This window comes from Acaromyces ingoldii, assembly GCF_003144295.1.
Source record: "Acaromyces ingoldii strain MCA 4198 unplaced genomic scaffold FA10scaffold_4, whole genome shotgun sequence".
Lineage (NCBI taxonomy): Eukaryota > Fungi > Basidiomycota > Exobasidiomycetes > Exobasidiales > Cryptobasidiaceae > Acaromyces > Acaromyces ingoldii.
In genome coordinates, this window is record NW_020290250.1 from 950,490 (window position 1) to 968,173 (window position 17,684).

The following is a 17,684-nucleotide window of genomic DNA, read 5'->3' on the forward strand; positions in this document are numbered from 1 at the left end:
GCGAAGGGGTACCTTCGTCATAAGTGGGTACGAGTCGGTGCGTAGAAGTCTTGATAGGTGGATTTGCCCAGAATGTACTGTACCTGTGTATCGCGTCGGTCACAAACTCCGATGAAAGCATATCTTCGGCTTGACCGCGGTGCTTGTCGCGGTCGGGCCATACTCCTTCGCTGTTCAAAAGGCTTTCGGAGCGTCAGGGTGAGGACATATGGACGCGTGTGGCGATTTCTAGATTGCACAGTACATGCGTCTCCTGTTTGAACTCTACAACTTCCTCGATCACAAGCGTCCATTGTTCATTGATCAGCACTTGCATCCTTGCGACAATTTCTACTTCCTTGGTGAGGTATGGCGCAGGCACAGCCAAATTAGAGCGAGTAATATATGGCGCAAAGACAGGTGTGCTGCGGCAAAACTGCCTCCTTGCAAAGCCACTATTCCTGATGAAGCCCGACGGGCTTCGTTGAGCAAAAAGCAAACCCAAAGTGAATCCGAAGCTGTCCGCGGCAGGTGAAAGTCATCGCCAACGAAGATGACGCCCTTGAGCTTTTGCGACGTCTCATGGTAGTGACTGCTGAGGAGGGGAGCGCAGAATCGTGCTGAAAAGAGCCTTTTGACATAAAGAAGCAAGGAGAAAGTCCCGGTCGGCCTTGACGATGGCAATGACGAAAACGGCTTTGACGATAAGGGGATGGCGAAGGAGGAAAAAGGGGCCGCGTGTGTACATACAAGAAGGTTGAGAGGGGGGGGGCAATGAGGCGGGTACCGGAAATAGGGACCATCTTGTCTCCCTCGAGGCGCGACACCTCAGTGAGCCGAAGGCGATATCAATTTACAAGAGAAGCCAGCCGGACAGTGCTGTCTATAGTCTCAAACATACTCTTTCTACTAAAACGGGGGTGAAAGCGCTGCTGAGTATCGTATAAATACGTAAATGCTGTAATAATTTTGGTGGTGATGTTGACGGGGTTGATCTGATTTCGCATGCTGCCGGTGTCGCAGTGGCTTAGTTCGGACACGACGAAGTGGGCGTTTCTTGTAAGATCGCATCATCGCCCTCTCCCAGTGACAAAGATGCCAATGTGGAGGTGTATGACCAAGTCTCGTTGTCTGGCGTACGTGTGAATAAGGACCTGACTTCGCTTCCCGTCTCAGCTAGATTGACTCGAGCTGCATTGGCATCTGTCAATAGTGGAAGGTCTACTGGCTGCCTGTCTTGGCCTGTAGATGGGTAGAGAGGGGAGGGCGGCTGCTGGCTGCCCCGTGGAGGTAGACCTGCCGAGTGCAGATCCAGGGACGAGTCCGTCGTCAGATGCGCTGGGAGAAACATCGGAAGGGTAACGTTTCCAGTAGCAGATAGCGACTGTAGCGCGCTTGAGAGCGTAGATGCCTGCCCCTGTCGCACTTGTTCCTCCCAAAAAAATTGCTGCTGCTGCTGCTCCTCCTCCTCCTCCTCCTGGACGGCTCGTAGATGCAGCTGCTCGGAAGCATTACGATCCGGCGATCGTAAGACATTCGTATCCGAAGAAGAAGGTACCTGGCGGGGCAAGGCGGTATTTGCCACGCTGTGTTCTTCGTTATTAGTGAAGGACGACCTCGCGGGCTGCCTCGAAGCTGGAGCAAGAGTCAAGCCGCCGCGAACCAGGCGTTCCACCAATGTTGTGAGTCGATCGACCTTCCTCTCCAGTGTAATGAGATGCTGTTCAACGCTCGTTCGGGACGGCCCCGTGGCCGGTCCTTGACGACTGGGAGGGATCGAGAGCCGAGGGTGAGGTAACGGTTGTACAGACGTCACGGAATGTGTCGATGCAGAGGTCGACGACCGACCGGAGGGTGCGAGCGTCCGTTGCGAGGCTGCATCGCCTTGTTGTCTCAGCGGCTCAGTACCGGCAATACCGCTACTTCGCCGGGTCTGGCTCGGGCTGGCACCAGTGGACGACGGTACGGCACAGGTGTGACTGATCCCGCGAAGAAAGCACTGACTGCAAGGTATGACTTTGTCGCATCTTACCTTCCGAGCCCGGCAATTCGTGCATGACGCTGGTCTTCGACTCTGGCGTCCCTGGCGCCTACTCTCGTTGCTGTCTGTCTCCCGGCGGGCTGGCTGCCGTGGTTGCTCTTGGACTCCGATCTCTCTCTCTCGGTCTATTTCTCGACCGCTGAGGCCTATCTCCCGACTGCTGCTGCTGCTGCTGCTATGGCTGCCAACGCCACTAGTGCGAGCGTCGACACCAATACCAACACCAACGCTTCTCAGGCGAGACGAGCCGAGGGGGGCGCCAGTATGAGTCACAGGGTATTGTAATGGCGCACGGGGCGACAAGTCGGGTGGCTCCGCCTCTGACTCCTCATCTTCCTGTGACCCAAAGACGCCGCTGCTCTGTTGACGAGGCTGCTGCTGTCGCAGACCCGCGTAACCTCGAGACATTCTGCGGCGCAGACGTCTCTTATACCTCACAGAACCTAGATTCGAGGAGATGTTTTGGGTTGCCAAGCCAAGCCCTAAGAGCGCCCTTTATAGAAGTCCGACGCCGCTGCGAAGCCATGACAGAAGATACATTTGAAGGATGCTAAGTGCCGTCTCTGAGATACCCTGATCAGCGTCTTTCGGCCCGATTAATCCATCGCTAATGATGCTGCGTACAACCTTCTATCTCCTTCTCTTTTACATGGCATCGAAGGGTGTATCTGCAAGTGCACACCTATGACCGAGCGGCAAGAAGGATGGGCATAAGAACGCGCCTCGCCTGTCCGACGTGTCGGACACATTCGGATCTTCCGCCAAAGAAGCACGAAACTCAATTCGCGGCCTCGGACTTTACCGCGGGTGTGCTCGCGTTGCGGACGAGCGTCTTTCTGCGCAGAACAGATTAGGTCCGTGGCATTTGCAATTTGAGGGTACTACGCCATGTCAGCAGATTTTAGAAAAACATGCGACTACTACTACTAGCTAGCACCTGTGACACAAAGACTGCCGTGGAGAATGACGTCAAGCACATCGTGATTTATCTCCCAATGCTGTGGTTGGTACTGTACGGTACTGTACATATGACATTAAGAAGGGCCTGTGGAAAAAAGAGAAGGGAAGGAGGGGGGGGGGCGGTGTTTGTCGCATTGGCTTCTAGCCCTCTACGGGGACTCCTTTCCGCCACTGGATCTCGTTGGCACCGTGCATCAGCCCAGAGACTCGCCAGGTGGCGATGGAAACGCTGGCCAAGGCCAGCCAGACGAGCTGGCCATTGAGTATCTGAGGATGGCTGATGGACCAGGCAAAGAGGCTTGTCGACGCCGTCGGACCCACCGCCCGGGCAAGGGATCCAAGGCTCTGATTGAATCCGTTGATGGTGCCGAGAGCGTCGCGGGTGGGAATGACATTGTTGATGCAGATGGTCGAGCTGACAACCATCATGGAACCAGCCGCTTTGAAGAAGAGAAGTAATCCAATCGCTCCCATCGTCGCCCCTCGTCCATACCGGCGGGCGGCGTCATGGGCGAGGGGAAAGCAAAGAAAGACGAAGGGGAGCGTGATGAGACACCATCGCAACACGGTGTGCGGACCGCCCATGTACCTGTTGAGCCGCGGGAATACAAAGAGCTGGATGAAGATGGTGATGCAGCCTGTGTCAAAATCATCAGAAGGGTGCGAACGGGGCATGCTCGTGCCCATTCTCATGCTCATGCTCGTGCTCACCATTCACGGCAAGCAGATGTCCAATGTCTATGTGCGGCCATTTGTCGCTTGGTGAGCCTGTGTACAACCTTGCTGTTAAGGGAATTGCTGCACTCACCCTCTTTGCTAAAGGAAATGCCGCCGTCGTCGATGCTAGTGTCTGTCGACACAATCTTCGTCAGCCGACAAGAGGTTTTTCGGAATGTCCAGGACGCCGGGGCAGACTTGCAGCAGAAGAGGGGAAGCACAGAGATGTAGCAGATGTTGACAAAGTTGATGAGACAGGCATTGGCGAGCGTCGCGACAACGTTGGGCTTCAGAAGCTCCAACAGCGATGGCTTCTCGATCCGTGGCGTTTCGCCACCGTTGTGTTCCTGGTCACCATCCGAGCACAGAGTCGGCGACTGGCGATCGCCTCTGCGGGCTGGAAGGGTCTGTTTGCGAAGCACGCTCACGTCAAAGGTTCGTCTTTCGAGCGGGCCCCGATAGCCTCTGTCGGGCTGCCTTACCTCTTTAAGAAAAAAGAACCCGGTCAAGAAACCTGCGACGTTGAACAGCGATACGCAGAAGCAAGCTGTGCTTACCACAGTGTCGGGGGAGAGAAGGAAGAAAGAGAGAAGGTTCACATTGGTGACTTGCAAGCACAACAGAACGGAAGGTGTTCACTCACGGAGCCAGTATGGGTTCTCAGCCAGGAATATCGATCGTCCAAAGAGGAAAGGAAACCCTTCCACCGGATGGCTCAGCCAACCACCGATGCTCGGGCCAAGGATCGACCCCACCGCGTAGCTGAGCGGTATAAAGGAGAAGGCTCTCGCCTGATTCGTCTCGTCGCACAGCTCGCCCAGCACGCACTTTTGAGAGGGAAGACACGGCACAATTGCCCTCGGGACGTCAGCATGTAGCACCTAGGCGCGAAGCTAGCATTGGCGGCTGCCACGACGCACCTTGATCACCGCCACGTTTCCATTCATGACACCGGCAAGGGACCGAGCGAGAATCATCTGGGGCAGCGTCTTGGCCAGTCCAAAGGCGTTGACGGACACGAAGGTGCCGACGAGGCCGATGAGCAAGACGGGCTTGCGGCCGAAAGAATCCGAGGCGCGACCCCAGAAGAAGACGCAGCCAACCTGGACTAAGGCAAAGACGGACTCGATGAGGCCGGCATAATATCCCAGCTCTCGTTTTGGCACTTGTGGCATATTCTCATGAAGCATCTGCGCAATGAATGGAAGAATTGAGGTGAAGACCATCGGTTCGCTAAGGCGCATGACGCAGAGTACCAGGAGCTGAATCATGGGAAGCGGCGTCTGCTCGACGCTCCGGGCACTTGCATGGCTCTCCCCTCGACTGTGAGCCAAGAGCGGTTGTGCCTCTTCGCTCTCTCGCTCCCGTCTCAACGATCGCAAGGAGTCGCTCATGTCGTCGTGGTCGTCGTGGTCGTCGCGGTCGTCGCGGTCGTCGCAGTCGTCGCAGTCGTCGCGGTCGTCTGTGTTGGGAAGACGCGACTGACGAGACTTTGCATTAGTCTGACTTTTTTTATCCTACTCTGCTTCTGCCCACAGTGGAGGTAAGGATGAAGGGATGGGATTGCTAGCAAGCTTCTCTGGACGTTGAACAAGGTCTGTCACGGCGCTGAGCAGTAATAGTAGCGTAGCAGAGTGTAGCAAGTGGCTAGTTGAAGTAGTACATCTACACAACAAAAGGTTCGAAGCGGCCACAGGCCGCACGACAACGAATGATTCATGAGGGCTTATGTTCCTTCTCGGGGGGATAATGATCAGCGGAAGCTGCCGTTGAAGATGGGCTTGCGGCACTGGCAAATGGCGGAGGTACTCTGTGAGCCCTCGAGACAGTGGCACTGGGCTGTTCATCGTGGCGGTCGCCGCCGTGGTCGCCATCGTACTGCTCAGTTTGGGTCTTCTCGTTTGTATTGTCTTTGAGAGCCTCTGCTTCCTCGGCAGTAATTTCCGTGTCGCCAGGAGTCAGGCCCGTTGGAATTTGCTCGGTACCCAGGACTTGAGGGCGACCTTCTGCGGCATACAGCGTCTGAAGGAGCGGTTTGGCCGCCGCTGGCGCCGGGACCTTGCCCTGGAACAGGTCGGACACACTGATCGGTCCTCCGTAGAGACGTGCGTTGGCATCATCTCGCTGTAGGTAGGAGACCCATGCTTCAGCATGTGCACCGGAAGACATGGAATTTTGGGGAGCCTTTTAAATCGAGCTTACCTTGAGAATGATGGTTCCGTCGAGTTGTAGACCAGCGTAGGCTCCCTTTGACTTTGTGTAGCTCCAGCAAGGAGCGGCCTCGACGCCTCCGTCGAGAATAGCCCCATTGCCCACCGGCCCAGCTGCAACGGAAATTTCTCCGCCAATGGCCACCTTGGGATGCTCAAAGGCCTTTAGTGCCTGTGGCTTCCGCAGCACCAGCACCACATCGTACTGGTCAAAAATATTCTCAGCCAAGGACCCTAAAGAGATTTTGTGCAAGCGCAATCAAGACAGACTTACAATGTCGAGACCAATGAGGAAGCCCCACCCGAGAGTGTGGATCAGGATGCCAGAAGGCGGTCCCCAGCTCCCGTCCGGCAGCCTTGCAACGACGATACCAGACCCTCCAGCGCCAGAAAAGCCGAAGCCGGTGCTGTTTCGGGGGCCTGTCAGCTGCTTTTCAGCGACGTTGGCGCTTGTGCATGCCTAGCCTGCTGCTCACCGGAAGCATGTCATGATGGCAACCCCACATGCGCCCTGAAGCGCCTTGGGTGGTATCTTCTTCAAGACCTTTTGCGTCTTTCGGCTCGCATACTCGTCCTTTGTCCCACCTTCGTTGTCATGCGCGACAGGCTCCGTCGACGTCTCTGCGGCTCCCACTCCGGCGCCTGGCCTTGCACCCTCGAGTGCGAATGTCCTCAAGATGCGAGCAGCCTTGTCTAGCTCTCCCTCGGCAAGCTCCGTGGGCCAGAAGCTCTCAGCGCCAGCTCTTCCGGCAAGCCTGTTGGCGCCACGGCCGATGGGGTCGAGGACTCTCCATACGCCCGTCTCGGCCTTCTTGTAAAATTGCCCTGCCTTTTGAGCTCCAGGCTTGGCTGTGAAATTCTTCCACTTATCGCCCCAAGACGAGGACGACGAAGAAGACATGCTTGACGAGACTTTTGTCGGTTGCAGGTAGGTCGCTAGGCTGCAGCTCCCTCCGCTTTGGAAGCTGGACTGGCAGAGCTAGCTGAACCACAGCAGCAGTAGAGACAAAGGGGTGGTATTGTTCAGAAAAGAGAGGGGGCCTGCATAAAAGGTAGGAGGAACACAGCCGTCGGGCGCGGCTCTCCCTTTGTGGAGGGAGGGCAAGACCTATACAAAGTCATCTTCGGCACTCGGCTTCCGTCTTGCAACCAAAGCTATTTTCTTCAAGACGTGTTCACCCCTTGTCCTGTGTGAGGCACGCGATGAACCATCTTGGCCATTGAGCTTGCTTCTCGTTCTCTCAAAGTGCAGAACATCCATCGGTAAGCTCCTTCGAGCAAGAGTGATCTTTGAAGAAGCGATTTTGGCTGCCCCTCCGCCGACCGCAGGCTCAAGAAAGAGGCAACCCTCTGGCCGAGCAATCGGAAAGCCACAACTTTGGCAGCCATGTGGTGGCAGTGCAATGACGTGCGCTTTGCGCTTAAAGATATTTCTCGATCAATCTGAATCCAACAAGCAGAGGATTGAATAGCTTATCTTTGGTGTGCAAGCTGGGGCCTCCTAATTTGATTAAATCCAACCCCCCCACACCTTCTTCACCTACCCAGACCTGCCCAACCGCCGGTAGACACGACGAGACAAGATGGAGGACGTTGTCAGCCTCGAAGCGGGCTCGGCGACGGCCCAAGTCGCCCTCTACGGCTCCACGGTCATCGCCTGGCGTCCGAAAAAGTCAACCGAATCGCTCCTCTTCATGTCCAAGAAGGACGTCGCTGGAAAGCCTTATCGTGGTGGAATACCACTCGTCTTCCCTCTGTTTGGCGCCGTGAGCGACCATTCAGACGTTCCCCAGACGCTCAGCAAGGCTCCTCGACACGGCTTCGCCCGTGATCGAAGGTGGAAGACAATTGACTTCAATGGTGACCGCGTCACCATGTCGCTCACGACGCAAGACTATCCCGAGCTCCGAGACGGATACCCCTTTGACTTTGAGCTTCACCACAGCATCCTGCTCACCGAAACGGCGCTTGAGTGCACCCTCAAGGTCAAGCACCTCTCCTCCAGCCAAAATGACGAGATGGCCTTCCACGCCCTTTTTCACAACTACCTCGCCCTGCCCTCGCAAAGCACAAAGGTTGCAGGCCTCCAAGGACGTTCGTATCGCGACAAGCTGCAGGGCGGTAAGGTTCTTCAGGAATCGCAGGATACATGCAGCTATGTTGAGCCAAAGGACAGCGTGTACCTCGGTGGCGCGCCCACCCTCCGCATCGGTGAGGCTATCGAGCTCAAGAGGTCCGAAACGCTGCCAGACACGACCTTGTGGAACCCCGGCAAGGAGGCGGGAGACGGTATGAGCGATCTCCACAACGGTGGCTGGAAGGAATTTGTCTGCGCAGAGCCCGGTCACGTCGCTTCTTTTGTCCATCTGGCAAAAGGTCAAGAGGTGTGTCCTCCGTTGTGTGCATCGAGAGTCTTGCTGCTGCTTGGTTGCTAACTGCATTTCATGGTCCTGCTCAGTGGATAGCCACGCAGACGTTGACATTTCGGGGACATGCTTCCTCAGCTTCGTCTCTAAAGGGTGAAACAGCGGCAGCAGGCGCCATCGGAGCCGGAGCCGCGGCCGGAGCAGCGTCGGCCAACCACGAGGGCGAGGGTTCGGCTTGGCAGTCGTCGCAGCAATCGGAACGCCAGGGAACGAGGAAGGAAGATGGGGTTAAAAAAGGCGAGAATGGTGAAGGTCAAAACATCGGCAGCAAGGATGATGCAGCAGCGCGACTGATCCAGCGCAATTATCGTCGCTATGCTTCGGAGAGAGCGGCAGATGGCAACACGATCTCGGCTGATGCCCGGTGGGGGGAGGCAATGGGTCGGGTCAAGCTCGACGGTGCAGCCAAGGCGGCAGACTGCGGAGGAAAGAACGATGCTGGAAGCCGGTGGAAGCGTGGAGGGGTTCTTGTCGGCCAGCTAGCAGGCTCGCCAAGTGCTCAGCTTGGCGGGACAAAGGACACAGCACCCGTCGAGGGAGGTCCTTCGCTAAATCCTCAGGATGAGCTGAGGCACGCCATCGAAGCGAGCCAGGACCCTGCCGAGGATGGTAAGCCTGAGAAAACGAGCAGCCAAGGCATGGTGGGCGATGTGCCCGGAGCAAATGACGACGGAAAGGTTGACAACATTCGGAGCATCGCAAAGCCTCGCCAAAAGGGCCTCCGACTCATTGAGCGCTGGACGAGGGGGGCCCCGGCGCAGGAATTGAGCAAAGTCATGGAAGCACAGTATTGGGTGAGTTTTGCTCGTCTTGCTTTCTCTTCCTCTTAGATTTGCTGGCCTAGTATTGACTCACTGCACCTGGTAATGAAGCTCGAAATGGTCGATCGAAAGCATCGTTACGGGTCCAACTTAAAGCACTACCATCAGGCTTGGGAACAAGATACCGAAACACGTGACAACTTCTTCAAGTGGCTGGACGAAGGACAGGGAAAGCATCTCGATTTGGAGGCTTGTCCGAGGGAACGCCTTGAATCGGAATGTATCGTCTACCTCGGAGCTGAGCAGAGAGCTAACTACATTGTCGACATTAAGGATGGGAAGCTCCTGTGGCGACGCAATGGCAAGCCAGTTGACACGACAAAGGGCCGATGGCGCGACATGGGCCAAGGGCGAGGCATCGTCGAGCTGGGCCCTGAAGAACAGGCCGAGGAGAAGCGGCGACGAGAGGAACAAAGATTGAGAAAGAAGTCTTCAATTGATAGCCTGGACGACAGCGAGAGTGTATTGTCTTCCTCTTCCTCTTCTTCTTCTTCTTCTTCTTCATCTTCGTCGGACAGCGACGAGGAGCTGCCAGAGGAAAAGGAGGATAAAAAGCGAGAAGCTCAACACTATGGTGGCGATCAAACAAAGGGCCAAAAGGCCTTTGGCGTTCTCTCGCCCGCTGGCACCTGGGATGCGCTGCTTCGTAAAACAATAGGCGACAATACTTGGGTCAGTGTCTGCACGGCTCATATACCTGATGTTGGCTGACTCGCTCTGCCATGCTGTGCAGATTTATGTTTACAACTCGCGGCATGAATTATACGTCGGCATCAAGCAGACGGGCAAGTTTCAGCACTCTTCCTTCCTCTATGGCGGCAGAGTTCTCTCGGCCGGCTTGCTTCGCGCCAGGGACGGTGTCCTCGTTTCCCTGAGCCCTCTTTCCGGCCACTACCGTTCCGGATCGGCACACTTCCGCTTCTTCGTGGCCAGTCTGCAGGACTCTGGCGTAAATCTCGACCATGTCACTTTATCAAAGAGCCTCATCTTCTTGAAGGGTCTCGAGACATACGGCAAGACAACGAAGAAAATCAAAGGTGTTGGATCCAAGGACAAGAGCAAGAAAAAGAAAGACGAGGAAAAGAACTTGAGCGCAGAGGACAGAAATAAAGCTACACAGGAGGCCGGCACTGTGGAACGGGAGGCAAAACAGGGCAATCGGACGGTCCACAAACTCATGAAAAAACTACATCTAAACTAGTTCGACGTCATTGGCGCAGATCTCGTCCATGCGCCCCTCTTCTATTGTCGTTGAACCTTTCTCCTGCTCTTTTGCTATGTGCTATTTGTACGGAACGATGGTGCTTCCTATTCTTTCAACAAAATTCGGAGCGCTCGATGTGCACAGATGAGATGAACAAGATTGTTTTTGCAGCGTTGTAGAACTGAAAGACAAGATTGAAGATGGAAGCGAGAGCTGACACAGTTAAGAAGATACTTCTCAGGGTCTCTCCCTCGCTCTTACTACTTCCAAGCAAGCTTGCCAGCCACTGAACGAGGCTCGAGGCCACGTTTGACTAGTTGGTTGTTCTTCGTCTTGAAACGGTCCAACTTGCTGATTGTTTCATCGCTGAAGCCAAGATGGGCTTTCACAACGGCAGGTGGTGTCAGAGCGAGCCAATTGGACAAGCTGACGTCCGAATAGTGAGCTGTCTTGAAGACTTCGAGGTACTTGACCGGCTCGGTGCCAATGTTCTCGATATAGTGTCCATTGGATTTGCCTTTCGTAACTTGTTGGGTCAGCAAAATGGGGCAATGAAAAGCGAAGAGAGACAAGAGGGTAGAGTCCAATACGCACTGAGATATCCCACATCCCCTGCCTGGAAGTCATAGGTTCTCGCATTTCCCTGTCCCGCAAAGACGGTGATTCTTGCATGGCCAGAAAGAAAGTAGTCCCACTCATCCGACGAGGGGTGCCAGTGGAGCTCTCGCATGGCACCGGGCTGGATAACAACCTCTGCGGCAGCAATGTCAGAAGAGGCCGGAAAATTGCCACTGTCGACAATCTTGACTGATCCGCCGGACAGCTTCGTTGCCGTTTGCTGGCTGAATTGGTAGGTGTACTTGTTTGGAACTTTTCCTTGGGGCGACACGACCTGTTGAGAATCATTTTGTGCTGGAGCGTCTGAAGGGAAGATGTAGAGCTCCTCGGCAGGAATCTTGTCGAAATCGTCGTTGTCTAGGCCAGGGAAATTCTTGACGAGGACTTCACGGGGAATGTGCGCAGTGAAATCGGATACGAGCAAGGTATTGTCCTCGCTGAAGCTTCCATCGTCGAAAACGAGGAGGAACTCTCCACCCCCTGGCGACGTCGACTGAATGTAGTGAGGAACACCGGACGGGAAGAACCAGAGGTCGCCCACGCCGACGTCGCCAATGTCATTCTTACCGTCTGCGTCGACGGCGCCGACACGGAATGTACCATTGAGAATGTAGGCCCATTCTGAAGTCGAGTGCCAATGCATTTCACGATAGGCTCCCTCTTCCAGACGCATATTGACGCCAGCCATTTCCGTGGCAATTGGCAAAACGTCCTCATTTTGTTGGCGAGCCCAGCCGCCATTCTGCAAACGATTATGACTCAACGCGAAGGGCCACTTGGCTTGCGGCACTGAGCCATGATCAGAGTTCGGTGGTGCATACGTGTCCGGGTTTTGGCGATCGACTTCTGGATTCTCGGGTCCAACCGAAGATGCACCAGTCTTGCCACGGATGGGTTCCGGAAGCTTCCCGGTGTCCTGAAACTGTTCCCACATCGAGTAATCAGAAACGTTACTGATATAGTCGACGGGATATTTGGAAGCGACATTTTTTGCAGCTGCTGCAACACGCTCATCAAAGATAGCTTGAGCTTCGGCTCTCTCTTCAACGGTCGGTGTTCTTCGATTGACCATGGGCGTAAATCCGGCAACGCCACTTCGGCGCTCCGACTTGGCGGGTACGAAGGCGGGAATGGCCTGCGTCCAAGCGGCCAGAGTGACGGCGCATGCTATGGTGGCGAACAAGCGAACCATCTTGGAGCGGGAAGGGGAGGGGGTCGGATGGTGCTATGATATCGATACGAATTGGAGCGAACGAAGAATGTAAGAGGAGGCCGCCTGCATTTATACAGTAGGTCAGGACAGGTGGAGTGGAGGCTGGCTATTACGCTTTGGTCGCCAAGAACACCTTCTTCGATGCCGACAAAGTGGCTCCCCGTTTCAGTGCCCCGGGCGAGTTCGCAAAAAGCGACCGAGCCCGCTTCGTTCAGCTTAGCGCATGCGCTCGACAGCGGTTCATACACTGAGACTTTACTCGCCGAGAGCCGCGGCTCCTTGATTGCATAACTCCTAGAACATTAATAAGATATGTGACCCCACCGTAGTGGTGGCAACACTCATTGCTTCCTCCCTGGTCCATTCGCAGCTGTAGGAAGCCGAGTCGATGTGCAACCGACAACTCCGAGACCAGATTGCAGGCTAGGGGATTAAAAATCCTTGAACCCTTGAGATGTGGAGATTGCGAAGTGGAGAACCGGCGGCGACGTCAATGGGCATTGTCGCCCTCACCAACAGTTTTTAAAGGCGGATCTTTCCAGTGCACCGGATGCAGAAGACCTCGCAAACCAAGAGAAGAGGAAGAAGGAGAAGCCACGTGTGCGCAAGTGATCAGACAATGTCCGATTATAAACACCTCCTGTGATAGACCTGGTGCACGTGTGACGCAGCTGTCCCTATGAGTGTCGTGCGCGATGGGCAGAGCGATAGGGATGGCGTAGTAGTAAAGGGCAGAGAGAGAGTTGCCGCAGCAATGGATCGATTGGACTGATGATCTGGGTACAAAGGGAAATCGAGGAGGAGTAGGAAGAAAGGGATTGGTGATGTCACGTGTATAGAGCTTCACGTGCGTAGCATGATCAACATCCTGGATGGTGGTGCTACATTGGCGACTCATCACTCCCCCATTCGTGCAAAATAAGCCACCACTGCCTCTTCGGCACAACAGACCGGACCCTCTCATCTAACGTAGAAGCAGAGATATCCACTTTCTTGTCGCAGTCTGCGAGGTTGTTGTAGTTTGTCGATGCTGTCTATTGCGTCTCGTTACCGTTGAGAATGCTCGGATCGTCATGTTCCGTACAGACTAGATCTAGTCTTGGTGCTGATATCCTTGCGACACGGCCAAAACATCTGCGCAGTGGCACATGTCTTGCCATCAGTGGCTCGCCTTGAAGAAGGAAAAAGGTAGATGGTAGCTTATGCAATTGCAGAGGTCATTGCTGGATAGAGCCGACTCTGTGCGCCAATGTACCTTATCGCGAAACATCCAAAGATGATACTGCGAATGATATGAGAGTCAACTGAAAGCATCCAGCATGATACTTGAATGACCCAGAAACTATACACACCATCGACCGCTCTGCTGCCGAAGGATGGGCAGCTTTTGCCGAGAGATGCGGCTACCAGAAAGCTATATCCTCTTGGACTGATCTTGGGTAGTCTTTTGCGGATGGCTCGTCGACGCCGCAGCACGTACATCCGCTAAGTCGGAGAAGTCGTCCTGCTTGACCTTGCTGATGCTATACCAGTAGACGCCCACTGCGAAAGCCATGATGGCGCTTCCCGTCACTGCGTTGCGCACGGCGAAAGGTCTTCTGGCTCGCTTAAGGCCTTCCGAGACGCCGTAACCCCCCGGATGATAGCTCGCATGTGTAGATCGAGGCGGCACCACGCTCCTCGTCGGTGCTTGCGAGGGCTGAGACATTTTGCTTGCTGGTCGTACGCGGCGGTGGTGGCGGGGAAGGTCGCAAGACTGAAAAATTGAAAATAAGATCAGTGTCGGCCGCGCGCTACCTCCTCCACCCCCTCCCAATAACTTCAAGTCAGCATTGAAGACTTCTTCCGTCGTGATGCTGGTTCCTCCTCCCAATTTCGGCCTTGTTGAGGAGAACCTATATCGTTCTGGCGCCCCGGACCTACTGAATCTTCCCTTTCTCGAAACGCTGGGCTTGACGTCTGTCATTTGGCTAGCTCCCGAAGAGCCTGACGATGCTTTGTGAGTCTACCCTCCAAGGCCCAAATTGGCCACAGCGACCGACTTTCTCTGAAGTTCAGACTTTTGCACCTCGCACGACATTACACTCCACCACCTGGGTGTGCTCTATAGCACAAACGCATGGGATCCAATCACCGAAGACATCGTGCTCCAGGCGCTTCACCTCCTCGTCCAACCTTCGACCTATCCGGTGCTAGTCATGTGCAATCTGGGCCGGCATCGGACGGGCACAGTGATCGGGTGCCTGAGGAAGCTGCAGAGATGGTGTTTGAGTGCCATTCTGGAAGAGTACAGGAGGTATGCAGGCCAGAAAGTCCGGGTCATGAACGAGCAGGTGAGTGGCATGGGACAGGTGGCATTGCCCATCGGAAAAGCAATTGCTGACGCCCTTGTGTTAGTTTATCGAACTTTTCGATGAGGAGCTCGTCTTCGGCTGAGCAAAGCCGAAGATCTCTGTGACATCTCATGTCCGCCGACGTATACCTGATGCACCTTCGTCATTTCTCCCCGCCACTATTTGTGTGTCCTCACGGGCAAAGCTCGTGCAACAGCGGTCGAATGCCCATTCATCGTCCATCTCTTTATCAAATGAAGGTTAATCTAATCAGATGAAGAAGTCAAACACAAAGAGATCCTTCAGAGGGAGTTGGAAGGGCCCATCATCGGGTGCCAGCTCGAAGGCATATCGGGCTAGGCGGTAGTAACTAATTGCAAAAACACAATGTACCGGTATATTGTTGATTCCAAAACTCCGATCCTCATTAGCCACAGCACGGTAGTACAGAGGAAGTACGTTGGGCTCATATCAATACTTGACACCCAAAGGTCGTGAGATCGAGACTCACCCGTGCTAGGTTCGAATCTGATCAGATTCTTTTTTCCTTTTCTTTTTACCATCCTTCCTTTCCACTTTTTTCAAACCTCCAAATTCAAGAAATGACTTTATCCCAAGTTCTTTCCCTAATTCACTGGTCAAATTCTTGATAGCAACGAAGAGACTAGAGCAGAGCTCCTCCAGGCGATCTTCTGCGCACGTGCCACCCTTCTTGCTTCATACACTGGGAGGATTGCTCCATCAACAGTTTCTCTTTCCCGAAAACGACTTCAAGATGTCTGCATCGGCTCCATACGCTCCTAATGCTCCCAACCTTGACTTTGATCACGCGCCTTCGTGGACTGGCCCACCGATTCACGTTGGTGTCATTGGAGGAAGCGGCCTTTACAAGCTCGAGGGACTAGATGTGATCACCGAGGTGAATCCCATGACGGTAAGTGCAAAGAAGGCTCTCTAGAACAATAATTACGGCCCTGACGATGTGATTGCTACCCCCAACCAGCCATGGGGACACGCGTCTTCTCCCATCACGGTTGCTAAGACGCCTGCCGGCACACATGTCGCTTTCCTCGCCCGCCACGGTTTGACGCACTCTCTCTCGCCGTCGTCCGTTCCTTCGTTGGCAAATATTGCAGCACTCAAGCATCTCGGTGTACGCTGCATTCTTGCATTCAGTGCCGTCGGCTCGCTCCGAGAGGAAATCGCCCCGAAAGATTTTGTCGTGCCTAGCCAGATCATCGACCGGACAAAAGGTATTCGCAGGGCCACCTTCTTTGGTGAAGGCAACCAGAATGGAGTCGTGGCGCATGCAACCTTCGGAGATCCGTTTGACGAGATTTTAAGACCAGTCGTTGAGAAGCTGTGAGTGGATCTGAGCTTCTTTCACAATTTCATCTGCGCTGACAAGACGCGACTATTATAGAACACGCCAGGCTCTGGGTCCTGACGTCAAGGTGCACGGCCGCAAGACTTTGGTTTGCATGGAGGGCCCTTCTTTTTCCACACGAGCGGAAAGCATCATGTATCGTGCATGGGGAGGTCAGTACTGCTTAGGCCATATGCTTAACGAAGCTCACGATGCTCTCTCCTTTTTTTTTAAAAAAAAAGGTGATGTTATCAACATGTCAACCTTGCCGGAGGCCAAATTGGCTCGAGAAGCTGAATTGTCCTACGTACTAATCGCGACCTGTGAGTCACTGAGCATGTCTCTGAATTGCATCTGGATCCCACAGTTGACAGGCGACGTCCAACAGCAACCGACTATGATGCCTGGCGCGAAACGAGTGCTGCCGTGGACGTCAGTGAGGTCATCAAGTCATTCCAAGCCAATGTCGCCAATTCGCAAAAGGTCCTCAAAACGATCCTGGACCCGCTCCATGATCTTGTAGGCGATGATGCTGAAGCTTTCAAGAAAGCACAAGGCAGCATGAAGTTCAGCGTCATGACGAAACCTGAGAACGTCCCAACGATCGCTAAAGACAGCTTGCGCTTCATTCTCCCTTGGTATCCTCAGTGACGAGGGTGAAGTTGTAGATCGATCGAGATATGTGAAATTGACAATGAGAACAAATTTGAACGAGTTTGCGTTTCGCCCATTGAAAAATTGGGATCTTTGACTAGACTTTTCATGAGAAAGACGCCACGAAATTTGCGAGGTCAAAAACTGGGACTTTCTGGTATTCATCATGAGGAAAGTTTCGAATTTCATCTGCAAGTCTTCAATTACAAAATTGCTAACATCGAACGGATCATAGACAGTCGTGAGTTTGATCAAGTTATGCTTGTCAGGTACAGTGTAGTACTGGGAGCGCTGGAGTAACATGGTGTCGAAAGCTGTAATTGATTGTGTAGCTTTACAGCTGTCGAGAGATCGAATATCATCTAAAGCTGGATAGTACAGTACTAGGCATGGTAGATTGCTTTGCCGAGGTCGTGAGTGATGGGGCCGTCATATTGGGAGACTTAGACTGAAGACTTTCGCACTCGCGAGTGTGAGGATCCCATGCGCCCCCTAAGAAGCTCATTGTAGGCGCGCAGACGCTATCATGAGAACCCCAGCGCCTGGGTCCGAAGTGTGCTGTATGATCGAGTGGAGAGTGGAAGCTGGAATATCGCTGCCGAGCAGAAGAAAGAAGTAGTGTTCACCTATCTTGTTAATAGCAGCACTATGTAGAGCTCTTCAGGGGATGATATACGTGCACTTGCAGCAGAGATGCTATTCTATGCAAGCTTTACCTCGCCAATCGGATAGAGTTGGCCCGACTCCAGTCCATCTTTAGTCTCTAAATACAAGCAGCAAAGCAGCGATGCCACTCCATGCAAAGTTTCCTGCACTGCAACTTGCTGTGCGAGCCAACGCTCTCACGCAAGGGTACAGTACATTGCTTGCTCTACTAGATGTTCTCGCCAGACCAACACATGGGTCAAAAGCACTCGATCTAGCTGGCTTGTATATAGCTAGATAGTAGTTCCTTGCCATCGTCTCACAACATATTTTTCTTTCTTTCACCGAGATTCATCGTAATCATCCATTCGTTGGAGAAAGCGCGCCACTTCACCGAGCTTCTCGACACTCGAAAGACTTTGTCCGAAACATTGGGCAATTTTTACATCTCAGTGTTCAGAGACGCAGCATTCTCATCATCGCCATTATTTGTTCGG

The 17,684-nt window shown here is 53.8% G+C and overlaps 9 protein-coding genes and 1 non-coding gene across 10 annotated transcripts; 4 read left to right on the forward strand and 6 right to left on the reverse strand.

The window, feature by feature from the left end:
- Positions 1-295: 295 nt before the first annotated feature.
- FA10DRAFT_140436 (hypothetical protein) lies at positions 296-894 on the reverse strand. The gene is made up of 2 exons (XM_025518032.1): positions 730-894; positions 296-649 (listed from the first exon to the last, which is right to left on the reverse strand). Exons 1-2 carry the CDS (start codon positions 780-782, stop codon positions 331-333), a joined length of 372 nt encoding a protein of 123 aa, XP_025376462.1. The 5' UTR covers positions 783-894; the 3' UTR covers positions 296-330.
- A 2,251-nt stretch (positions 895-3,145) lies between these two features.
- On the reverse strand, positions 3,146-4,980 carry FA10DRAFT_219716 (MFS general substrate transporter; the record flags this gene model as incomplete). Its single annotated transcript, XM_025518533.1, has 6 exons — positions 3,146-3,618; positions 3,692-3,718; positions 3,858-4,104; positions 4,180-4,244; positions 4,341-4,524; positions 4,618-4,980. Coding segments are annotated over 6 exons (1,359 nt in total), but the record flags the coding sequence as incomplete, so codon positions are not given.
- A 272-nt stretch (positions 4,981-5,252) lies between these two features.
- Positions 5,253-7,013, reverse strand: FA10DRAFT_139719 (DUF500-domain-containing protein). Its single transcript, XM_025518031.1, has 4 exons — positions 6,384-7,013; positions 6,182-6,314; positions 5,900-6,112; positions 5,253-5,821 (listed from the first exon to the last, which is right to left on the reverse strand). Exons 1-4 carry the CDS (start codon positions 6,806-6,808, stop codon positions 5,414-5,416), a joined length of 1,179 nt encoding a protein of 392 aa, XP_025376464.1. The 5' UTR covers positions 6,809-7,013; the 3' UTR covers positions 5,253-5,413.
- A 1-nt stretch (position 7,014) lies between these two features.
- On the reverse strand, positions 7,015-7,378 carry FA10DRAFT_139718 (hypothetical protein). The gene has a single exon (XM_025518030.1). The coding sequence runs from the start codon at positions 7,294-7,296 to the stop codon at positions 7,072-7,074; it is 225 nt and encodes a 74-aa protein (XP_025376465.1). The 5' UTR covers positions 7,297-7,378; the 3' UTR covers positions 7,015-7,071.
- A 112-nt stretch (positions 7,379-7,490) lies between these two features.
- On the forward strand, positions 7,491-8,342 carry FA10DRAFT_232222 (galactose mutarotase-like protein; the record flags this gene model as incomplete). The annotated part of the gene is made up of 1 exon (XM_025518895.1): positions 7,491-8,342. The coding sequence occupies one exon, from the start codon at positions 7,491-7,493 to the stop codon at positions 8,340-8,342; it is 852 nt and encodes a 283-aa protein (XP_025376466.1).
- Positions 8,343-10,618: 2,276 nt separating this feature from the next.
- On the reverse strand, positions 10,619-11,910 carry FA10DRAFT_232014 (bicupin, oxalate decarboxylase family; the record flags this gene model as incomplete). Its single annotated transcript, XM_025518884.1, has 2 exons — positions 10,619-10,875; positions 10,953-11,910. 2 exons carry the CDS (start codon positions 11,908-11,910, stop codon positions 10,619-10,621), a joined length of 1,215 nt encoding a protein of 404 aa, XP_025376467.1.
- A 1,693-nt stretch (positions 11,911-13,603) lies between these two features.
- On the reverse strand, positions 13,604-13,897 carry FA10DRAFT_231820 (hypothetical protein; the record flags this gene model as incomplete). Its single annotated transcript, XM_025518874.1, has 1 exon — positions 13,604-13,897. The coding sequence occupies one exon, from the start codon at positions 13,895-13,897 to the stop codon at positions 13,604-13,606; it is 294 nt and encodes a 97-aa protein (XP_025376468.1).
- Positions 13,898-14,042: 145 nt separating this feature from the next.
- FA10DRAFT_242678 (putative tyrosine phosphatase family protein) lies at positions 14,043-14,868 on the forward strand (the record flags this gene model as incomplete). Its single annotated transcript, XM_025519287.1, has 3 exons — positions 14,043-14,188; positions 14,243-14,522; positions 14,587-14,868. 3 exons carry the CDS (start codon positions 14,043-14,045, stop codon positions 14,623-14,625), a joined length of 465 nt encoding a protein of 154 aa, XP_025376469.1. The 3' UTR covers positions 14,626-14,868.
- Positions 14,869-14,957: 89 nt separating this feature from the next.
- FA10DRAFT_t35 lies at positions 14,958-15,041 on the forward strand. Its single transcript has one exon. It is a non-coding gene; the product is annotated as a tRNA-Met (tRNA).
- A 256-nt stretch (positions 15,042-15,297) lies between these two features.
- Positions 15,298-16,603, forward strand: FA10DRAFT_302629 (Methylthioadenosine phosphorylase; the record flags this gene model as incomplete). The annotated part of the gene is made up of 5 exons (XM_025525150.1): positions 15,298-15,456; positions 15,526-15,884; positions 15,946-16,061; positions 16,131-16,211; positions 16,277-16,603. 5 exons carry the CDS (start codon positions 15,298-15,300, stop codon positions 16,537-16,539), a joined length of 978 nt encoding a protein of 325 aa, XP_025376470.1. The 3' UTR covers positions 16,540-16,603.
- Positions 16,604-17,684: the final 1,081 nt, after the last annotated feature.